We start from the raw sequence: 10774 nt of genomic DNA on the forward strand, positions 1-10774 counted from the left end.
GAATCCAATCCCATATTACCTAAACAACTGCAAGATATATCTAACAAAGATTTTCTTTTAAACTCAAATTCACAGCGATAGGCACGGAACACCTTTATGGAAAAGTTTCAAAGCTGGCAGAGGTTTTATAATTCTACCTAACTGTATACAATACGGCCTTACGATATGCGAAGAGACCTTTTGAAAAAGTGCAGGGCTGAAAAAAGGGAAATGGAAAGATGGAGAAAGATACTTGCTTCCTATCAACATCCGGCCAGAAATAATTGTACACATTTTCGATGATCGCTAATTTGGCTTCCAAATGTGTTTATCCTAAAATTTATTTTTGAAACATAGGACATAAGGCCAAAAAGCTTTTTAAATAAACAGAAAAGGATGGGCTCATTTTCCTTTTCATGGTCTACTAGTCGAAGAAAAGCTATTTGTTTGCTGACTTGAAAAATTTTTTTTTAGAGTACATGAAATAGATTTGAAATTAATAGAAATATAGAAAAGAAAGTGCAAAATTTAGTATGCAAGGAGAGCAATTTTTTGGTTGATACATAATTTAAAACTTCCAGGGGACATTGGTTTGGTACAAAGAGTGAATTCTTTTTTTCCTCATTGGCTATCCTCATTGGCTTGAACCTAATTCTTATCGATATAATTTCCTTTTAATTAGCATTAAAATTTTGACATTTCTAAACTTTCTTTTATATAATTTTAATAGAAAAAAATCTGAAGGTTGAAAAGGAATACTATTTTAATAAATGATTTAATAAAATTCATTCTAAATATCTGATAGTATGATCATTTGACAGGCCTATAAAGCCTTAGGTTCTTGAAAAAAACTTTTGCTATTTTTTCTACTTTGATTATATAAGCAATAGAAAATTTAATATTAATCAATGCATTTCAATACAAAAATATTCATCATCAACTGTTTACATAAGATAATGAAGAAATGGACTTTTTTTAATTTAAAAGCACTTATTTATCTAATTTTCTTTAGAAATTAAAAATTGCGCAATTTAATAAATCAATCGATTTGCAGCAAATGATTCGACGCAATTAGAATATTAAATAACAACAGATCCTTCGAGTTTTTCAAGCAAGACTCTTATTATTATGTATGTTTCTGTTATTATATTCTTATTATTCTAAGCAACAAGACCTTCTGCAGGTTGATTAGGTAATTGACTTTCGGCAAAAATATTGAGGAATTGCATTTGAAAAATCTTTAATAACAACAGTGTTTTCAAGTGTTAAACAAATGCAAATTTTCAAATGTAATGATAAATTCCGATGTTGTCAAACGTAAAAACAGATTCCAATTTCAATTTATGGGAATATAAAATCAGTTGATGGTCATTGCAAAGTGTGTTTGAAGTTGGTAAGAAGTGAGCTGTTTTCTTCCAGTATAAGGTTTAAAGACAAAGTTGTCTGGTTTCCCGATCAAAGAAGATGCATTTTCAAATGTATGTCTTGATTTTAAAATGTTATATTATATATGTTTTTCGATCTGTTCTTCCAGAAAAGTGAACTTATTTTACGCGTTTGTCTTTTTCTTGATTCCCGATGTTGCTCCATTCGCTTGTTTTAGACTTTGTACTTCTTTCTTTCCCCTTTATTTACTTTTCACTTAGTGATCGTCATCATACTATTTTAGTTTTGTGCAAGTCTTTGATTCAAAACCCGTGCTTTTGACACTAACTTTTTTCTGAAAATGAGGCATAGTAGAATCTTGGCCTCATCTGGAATTGATTGTTTTAACTTAAGAATTTGACTGTATTAGGCTATTAGGCTAAGGTTCCAAAGAACTTTCCTCCGGGTGATTAAAGGTGGTTCAGCATTCGAATGGAAGAATTTTCTTGAGACAAATAATTTTATAAATAATTTCTGTAAGCTTTCTTTTGATTCGTGAAATTTTATCATCAAAATTTTTTATGCTTATAAACAGCCATTGTTGCTAGGTTTGATCCGCCTTTTCATGTGTATTCCTTCATTGAACATAGAGATTTTCTAATTGCTTTTGTAGAAAATGGCTAGTAAAAAGTAAGCCTCAGTACTAATTTATTCCAGACTGTTGCTGCTGGTGATTTCTGTAAATATAAATGGAGAAATACTTCGTCTGCCATGCAAGATCTTCGCCAATTTTACTGCTGTGCTTCATGATCACTCACTAAGTTCTACATTTCATTCTTTGGACAACTTGGATGAGCAGATGTGTAAGGTTGAATGCATCATGGAGCATCAATGCAAGTCTATAAATTTAAACAGAGAGCTTGGTATTTGCCAGTTGAATAGCAAATCAGCACAGGATCCAAAAGATTTCATTGAAACGCAAAAAAAGGAGGGTTGGACATATTATTCAACCCGTTTTGAAGAGAAAAATGTGAGTTTTCTATTTAAATACCTATTTAAAATTAAACTAACTTTATAAATTTAAAAATCAATTTGGTGACAGAAAATTGCGAAAAGGGCACATATAAAAATTAGTTGAAAGAGAGAAGAAAGAAGAACAACAAGTCATTGATCAAGATGAGCATCAAACACAGCTTTCAATCTTTATCTATTTAGCTCTGCAAAAAAACATGGCCTTAAAGAAAAAGAGCTTTTTTTCTCGTAAATTTCAAGACTAATATAGCACTCGTGATATGTTGTGATAGGGCTAACAATTGATCATTCATGAAATAAAATTTTTACATTGCAGGTTGGTCAGTATTGCCAAGCAAATGATCCTTGCAGCGCCGGACATAAATGCATTGACACTTGCTACTGCCCAGGGTATAAATGCATTGGTAAATACAATAGCAACTACATTGCTTTTGGGGTACAAAGTGCTATACAACCAGTTTTGCATGTTTTGTTTCTAGTAAACTAATTGTGTTGTGTGCCAATGTTTGCGTCAGTACTGTTGTTTGTTTCCTTGCCATCAACATTCTATGTCATTGCATCACCCCATCAAGACTATTGTTTTCATCAGTCCCTTTGTTTGATATAATTATCGTGTTAAAACATAATTAGGATTTGTTTGTCAAGTGGTATATTTGCTGTACCCTTGTTCGTAAATTCAGTCGATTTGAAGTTGACGTTACCTTTAGTCGTGTTAAAGTTGCCGTTACGCAAAATCGTTATTGTGGAGTCGCCGAATATTTGTAGTGTCAGGTTTTGATACATCCTCGTTTTTGTTCAAGTTTATTGCCGTCGTTTGGATATCGAATAGAAATTATGTAAATTTTTTGTTGTCCTTCTTTCGTCTACGTTTATCTGTAAAACCTTATAGTTTTACAAAAGCCCTTGTTTTGTATTGTGCATAAGAAGAGTTTTTAATACAATTACTTTTTGTAAATTTTCTTCCACCCACAGCAAAGAATATCGCCTATAAGAAGCCATCTTCCCATTCATCAACCCATACATATAACGGAATAGAACTTGTTGCAAGCTTTGGAAATGATGGTGACAGAACGGCAAACTGGCAGAAATGTAGTTTCACCAGTTATGAAGAGCAGCCCTGGTGGCAAGTGAATCTTGAAAAGGTAGCCGCTGTTACACATGTTCGGATAACAAATTCTGTAGCCTGGCCTACACATGATATAAACCCATTCAATGTTAGTGTTGGGAAAGATAGCTCAAACGGCGGAAGAAACAATGCGCTTTGTGTAAATGATGGAAGGTTGGCTAGCGGAGAGATGAAAACTTTTTATTGTCCAAAGCTGATGATTGGTCGCTACGTAAGTGTGTTTTTGAACAGGAAAGAATTTCTTCAAGTATGCGAGCTTGAGGTTTATGAAGGTATGTTTCAAATAATCTAATTATTTGTGGCTGGTTTGTTACATGTTTGTTTCTTGGTTAAGTATATGGACCAGGCAATACCACTTAATTTGTTGTAAAAATACAAAATTCTATATATTTGTCTTCACCTAAAAAGTACAGACAAAGTCTAAGTGAAGAACGAAATTTTTTTCTTTCACAGGTTTTGTATTTGCATAATTCTGACCAGTAAATAAGTTACAGTAAAAATAAGTTATAATTCAAACGTGAAATTATTATCCAAACTAAATGCCAAAGTGGAAAATAAAGATAATGCGACAAAAATATCTCATTGATTGATTGGCTTTTCATTAAGGATTTGACATGGAAGCTCAAGGTTATCTTTTACAATTGATGTACATGCAAATTGTCTTAAATAACTGTCTATTTAAACCAAAACCTAAGGCAAAAAAAGTAAAAAAAGTGATTACTGATCTAAAGTTTAAAAGACAGCTTCAATACTATTATTATGAATATGGCCACAGGAGATTTATATATAAAGTTTTGTCGTTGATAACAGGATGCAGATCTTCTTGTGATTGGTTAGTTGCATAAATTAACATAAATTAACAAAAGCACTTTGCATAAATTAACAAAATGCTTCTACCAATAACAGGAATGCAATGTGTTTTTTCGATCAACATGAATCCAATGAATTTTAAAACTAAGATTCATTGTTCTTAATCTGACCATAATTTTGATAACAGCAGTGAATTTGGCATATAAAAGGCCATCCTGGCATTCATCAACTTCCACCGCAGATGGAATCACATTAGTTACCAGCCTTGGAAATGACGGTGACAGAAATGGGGAATGGCAGCGATGCAGTATCACACAATATGACATGGCACCCTGGTGGCAAGTGGACCTAACAAGGCAAGCTGCTGTCACAATTGTTCAAATAAAAAGTGGCACAACTTGGGGTCAAGAGAAAATCAATCCATTCAACGTCAGTGTTGGGGATGATAGATCAAGTGGAGGACGAAACAATGCGCTTTGTGTGAAAGATGGAACGTTGGCAATCGGTGAAATGAAAAAGTTCGATTGTCCACAGGTCCTGATGGGTCGTTACGTCAGTATCTTTTTGAACAGAGAAGAATTTCTTCAAGTATGCGAGGTTGATGTTTATGAAGGTATGAGTATTCACATGAAAATTTACTCCTTAATGTTGGTCACGAAATGTAAATGAAACTTGCATCTTGCTCATTGGGCCATTACTTTTGATAAAGCAACTGATTTTTTGGCTTTAATTAATTTTGGCATTTCATCGCCTAAACGAAATAGAATGGGGCCCAATAATACAATCAAACAATGTGAAAAATGTATTAACCTGTAAAGAAACATCTAAAGAGAAAAAATGCATAGGCCAATTTGCACGGAGGTCTTTTAAGACCAAAAGCAATGTCGAAGAGAACTCTTTTTGCAAGATGGCTTCCGATGGTCCCGAAAAGGTAAGCTGTCCATGAAATGGATCTAAAAAATGATTCTAAGCGGCTTTAGTGGAGGAAATAGCAGTTTAGCGAAGATTTCATTATCAAAACCCGTTTTCTTGAAAATGGGTCCAGACACTTTGGTGTTGGAAGTCAAGGATATATAAGCCATTGATATCGTTTAGTACAACTTTTGATTGTACAGATATGTACTGTCATAGAGATGTACTTAATGAGTATACCTCAGTTAAATTTATGAGTATATTTTCATTTTATTTTTGAGAATAAGATTATTCTTAAATTACTTTTTAGCGACGAAAGGTGAAACTGATTCGCATTATAATGTTAATGTCTCTAAGGCCAAATACGTCTTTTTCAAAATATATATCGTGAAAATTACATTTGTTCTGCTTTCCAAAACACTAAAATAAACACTATATTCAATTTTTCTTCAGCTTGATTCTTTGATTGTTTTTACATTATTTTTAAATTTCAGCGATTTAAATTGAGCATTCATTTTCTTATAAACCTTATTCTTAAAAAAGTGTGTAGCCTGAATATAATTCTATGTTGGATTTTCATGAAGTTAAAAAGCTAAGAGTTTCTGCACATTATTCTGTTAATAGAAATTATATTTTTGAAACAAGTAAAAAGAGGCTTGATATTTATTCTGTCATTTTGTGATATCAAAAGTTTATTTTAACATGAACTTTCCATTTTAGATGTATTCTGAAACAAAGCTTGATAAATCTATATTTATTCTCCACTTTCTGGCAAGCACGAATGCATTGGAAGAGAAATGTAATATATCTGCTACAATCAGCAAAAGAGGACATTAAAAATGCACGAAGATTTCATGTTATATGTTTGAATTCTCTGTACCGCAAAGTTTGGAAATGGCATGAAATATTGTAAACATAGCATGCTGAGGTACTTTTCGTCTGACAATCTTCAGCCAAATAGACAATAGTGACAGTTTGCACAAAATCTTAGATTGCTGTCATCGTCTGCCATGGAAAATGAGCCATCGTCTTTTGATCTAGCTTCTTTCGACAGCAAAAGTTCGCTTTCTCTCTTTGGCTAATCACGGATTTAAAAAAGGCCTATTCTTTCTCTTGAGCCACTGTCGATCCATACTTAGATGTAAATTTTCTGCCTATCATTGGTCATCAGGCGCGCAACTACGGGGGGGGGGGGGGGGGGGGTCCTGGGGGTCCAGACCCCTGCCCTTTTTCTCTAAAAGGAAAAAGCGCCCTTTTATTCGGAAAATTGTTTGAATATTTTGGTTATTACGCTAAAATGGTTGGTCATACAACACTCCGGAGATGTAATGGACCTCGCAGGAAAACAGATAAATGATTTAGTCAAACTTCCACGCACTTGTTGGGTCGAACGTCACCATGTTGCAGTAATAGAGTATATCTTCAAGCCCCAACTCTACAGAGTGTTTTATGATGCGCTACGCACTGGCTTTGAAGAAGAATGGTTCTGGGACTCAAAAACCGAAATAAAGGCACAAGATTTTGAACGGGATAGAGTCTCTACGACCTCTGGTAAAAAGTTACAAGAAAGAAGCCAAGACATTTTTCAAGCCTGTCACATAGTTGACAGGGTCTTAGAAGACTTTTGCATGAAACGAGCGAATGCAGAGAAATATTTTCGGACTGGTGTTAGCAAGCAGTAAAGATGGCACAAAAAGTTGATGTGCAGCTGTTCCGTTTCTTGTCAGTATTAAAAATCAGCTAAAGGCAAGACTTGGAGACAGAAACCAGCTGAAGGCAAGGCTCGTGGAACTGTGATAATATTTTAAAGAGCAAAATGTCTTCGAATATGGAAGATGATGGGCTGCTATTCAAAAGTGAGCTGGCGCCGGGAAAAGGAGATGACAGCAGGGTCGCCGAGAGGGGGACAAAGGGGCAAATTGCCCTAGGGCCTCGAGGTCTAGGGAGCCTCACAAAGCAATTAATTCAGTTTTTAAATGGAATTTATAAAAAGTAACAAAATTACAATTAAAAAGTAAAGCATCTTAAACTAATTAGTGAATTTAAGCTTTTTGCAAAGGTGTGGTGGCAAAATATTTACTCGCTTTGCTCGCAAGAGGCATTGTTTTTTCCATTCCCCCCCCCCCCTCCTTCGGACCTCCTAGACTTCTCGGCGGCACTGGATGGCAGACAGAAAGAAGTCATGTGCATAGTTAACATTAAAAGGAAAAAATAAATCACACCTCACCACAAAATAAACCATAAACCACAACTTTTCTAAGTTGATCAATTTTCCTTGTCTGGCGTACAATATTTTCAGATTTACCAACTGCTCATATATTCGGCGTACCTAAACAAATGCCCCGGTGGACCTTTAATGAAGTTTAATTAGTGCCCTTTTTGTGTCTTGGACCCCTGCCCTCTGAAATTTCTGGTTGCGCGCCTGGTCATTATCATTTGATTATACTCTGAATATTGTCGAACGCAAATAACTTCAGCAGACTATGTTACCAATTTTTCATGGAATCTTCAAAATTTATCAAGAAGTAACCCTCATTGTAATTTATGTTTTTCCATCTATTAAGTACATTAATTATGAACAGTAGGGGCGAAGGCTGAAATTTTTTTTTGGTTTGTGCTTTGTGCTTCATTCATGAAACTTTAATTACAAATATACAACTTTTTTTCTGAAAGATTATTTACAAAGACTTTTTCAAGGATGGATAGCTTGTTTTTTTCTTTAAGCTCTAAGAGCTGTCAACAAAATTTTAGACAACAAAAAGCAGAAAATACATCATAAATATATATTCTGCAAACTGTCTTCATTGTTCTGACTTGGTTATATATAGCAAAGCAAAGACCACTTCATCGTGTTAGGAAGTGATATGAATAATAGTCTTGTTATTTGACTTATGCTATTATAGTCTCCTTGATCTTCAGAAAATCCAATTCGAGCTTAAAAATGATCATACAAAAGGATTTCATGCATGTATTGCTACGCTGCAGTGATTATACACGTAACGTGGAACATAAAATGATATTAAAGATTGATGCAAAAGAGTTTTCTATTTTCTCTCCTTTACTAATTTAACACTTTGTTCTTTATTGCTCTATAAATGGTTATTTGCTCGATCTTGGCACATTCTACGTTGATGGCAGCAGCAAATGCATATAAAAAGCTGGTAAAACTAAATACAGATGAACACAAAAGGACCAACGCAAAGTATGTTGGGTCTAATTATGCAATGCAAAGTAAATACCTGTTCTAACAAACAGCAAATACACTAGTGTCACAAAACATCTAATCTAAATTCTGTGCTAGTGCATAAGTGGTCAAAGTTTTGCCCAAGGAGCCTTATAACCGAAATCACTGTCGAAGTAAAATTCATAATGGAACATGAAGAGTTTGTTGTTCAAAATCAGACTTGCATGTAATGCCCCTTTATAACGTCAAATTCCAAATACTTAGTTTCTAAAGACTCGTCTATCCAAAATTATGACAGAATATATAGTCCAAATTTTTCATGCATTTAATTTTCAATATATCACTTTACAACGTATATCAGAATTTTGCCATGCCAAAAACTGAAGTGGTATTTCACAAGAAGGCATATTTTCCCCTACAACAAGCTTTATCCATTGGCTGCAAGAATCTCAAATTCTGTTTTCTTCAGTCACCAAAAGATCTCAAATTAAGTTGGCATAATCTCCAGCTACACTCAAGCTAATAAGAACCAACTAATTTAAATTAACAGCGCTAAATATAATGTAAATCAATTATAACCGTTGTTGCATACGTATTCCTTGCGAAGATCACAAGTACAATTGAACGATTAAAGTTCTGAGACTTTTTACTTAAATATATGTAAAGGTAGGGAGTATTTTATTTCGCTTGAAACTGGGCTTACTTTAATCAGTTTTGCTCTTAAGAAAAATTTTTGGCAAAATGTATCTTTGAGATCGCTTTGGACTAGTTCATGGCTTTCTGTAAATTAAAAACTGTTTTTCATTGCAATTACGTTGGGGTATGTTGCACAGGTTGATACAGAAAGTTCTACTATTCTACAGAGTGTTGCCATTTGCCTTGCTCCCGACATTTGTCGTCCCTGAAACATTTTCAATGTAAATGCATTAAAAATCATACACAGGTTGAAAAAGCGGTTAATTGAAAAAATGATTGAATAAAATTCATTCTTTATATTTGCTGCGCTGAACATTTAACCTAGTGACAAATATGACCTTTTCAAGAAAACATTGAACCTTTATTTCAGTTTTGATAATGTGAACAATATATTTTTCCAGTTTAACTCATCGGTAAATTTACAAAATATTAATAAATTCAGTTCAATCAAAATCTTCAATGTTTGTTCAATAAAAAGCTTGTACAGAATGATCAATAAATAAAATTTTATTCTATTTAAAGAATGTGGGGAATTTCAAATGTGGGAAATTTCAAAAGGCATTTGAATTCTGAATTATAACAACTGTTTTTGCAAGCAAAAAAGCAATTGATTAACAAACCAAGTTTTCTCCCATTACGTCATCTAAGTCTTATTCTACATTTGAAAAAAAGGAATCACCTGATAGTTACTGGTAAGAATGCTCAAAGATTGTATGGGGTGAGCTGTTTTCTTCCTGTGTAAAGTGAAATAACAAAATTTTCTAGTTTTCTGATAAAAGGATATGCATTATCAAATGTACCTCTTTTTATGCTATTTTATATAGTTTCATTTCATCCAAAGTATTAACTTGATATTTAAAGTATTCAAAAATATTCCCAAAGTATTCACAAAGTAAGGAACTAATGTTCCGAAATCTTTTTAAAATTTTGCGAATATTCCGGCTTGAAAGCGTGACATACCTTAAATTGTTTTTCTGGCAGAATCGTAAAACTTGAACTGGTTAAAAATTCAGAAGAACTTGTTCTAGATGAAGAATTCTATGGAAAATTAATTTGTATAGAAAATATAATTTTCGTCTAAAGTTACTGAAATTCATATACACTCGTTATTGTTAGTTATTGATGCGCCTCTACCTGTCTACACCTGCAATAGACAGGGATTATCAGTATTTGCTTTTGTAGAAAACGGCTAGCGAAAAAGAGAATTGACTAAGAAATAAATCATTTTTAGATTGTTGCTACTGGTGACTTCTGTAACTGCGAATAGAGAAATACTTCGTCTGCCATATAAAATATTTGAAAACTTTTTTGTGGAGCTTACTGAGCTATGATCTGCATTTCATTCTTTGGAAATTTGGCAAACAGATGTATAAGATTGAATGCATCATGGAGCATCGATGCAAATATATTAACATAGAAATGAATTGATTATTTGCCAGTTGAACAAAACAACAGAACAGTATACCTAAGATTCTTGATGTTTTGATGACATTAAAGAGAGAAATGTGCGCAAATTTTTCAAAATTAATGCAAAGAACGAAAGAAATGAGACTTATTTTATATATGTTCTGACGATTTTTACTCTGAAGAGTGTTAAACGAAAAGCTTCAGTATGTTTCATAATGTTTGCTTTTTTCAAAGCCATTTCATCATGCCATTAAAGACTCTTC

General features: G+C 33.4%; 1 protein-coding gene across 1 annotated transcript; it reads left to right on the plus strand.

Annotated features, from left to right (window-relative positions):
- Positions 1-1303: 1303 nt before the first annotated feature.
- LOC135689325 (uncharacterized) lies at positions 1304-6402 on the plus strand. Its single transcript, XM_089113469.1, has 6 exons — positions 1304-1457; positions 2062-2374; positions 2693-2780; positions 3349-3774; positions 4500-4925; positions 5945-6402. Exons 1-6 carry the CDS (start codon positions 1444-1446, stop codon positions 5953-5955), a joined length of 1278 nt encoding a protein of 425 aa, XP_088969595.1. The 5' UTR covers positions 1304-1443; the 3' UTR covers positions 5956-6402.
- The last annotated feature ends 4372 nt before the right edge of the window (positions 6403-10774 follow it).

Source organism: Rhopilema esculentum, chromosome 17 (genome assembly GCF_057945365.1).
Source record: "Rhopilema esculentum isolate cy_ngs chromosome 17, ASM5794536v1, whole genome shotgun sequence".
Lineage (NCBI taxonomy): Eukaryota > Metazoa > Cnidaria > Scyphozoa > Rhizostomeae > Rhizostomatidae > Rhopilema > Rhopilema esculentum.

Coding starts and splice junctions, on each gene's coding strand:
- LOC135689325 (XM_089113469.1), top strand. Junction 2,375..2,692: donor CCCGTTTTGAAGAGAAAAAT/GTGAGTTTTCTA, acceptor TTTACATTGCAG/GTTGGTCAGTATTGCCAAGC. Junction 3,775..4,499: donor CGAGCTTGAGGTTTATGAAG/GTATGTTTCAAA, acceptor TTTTGATAACAG/CAGTGAATTTGGCATATAAA.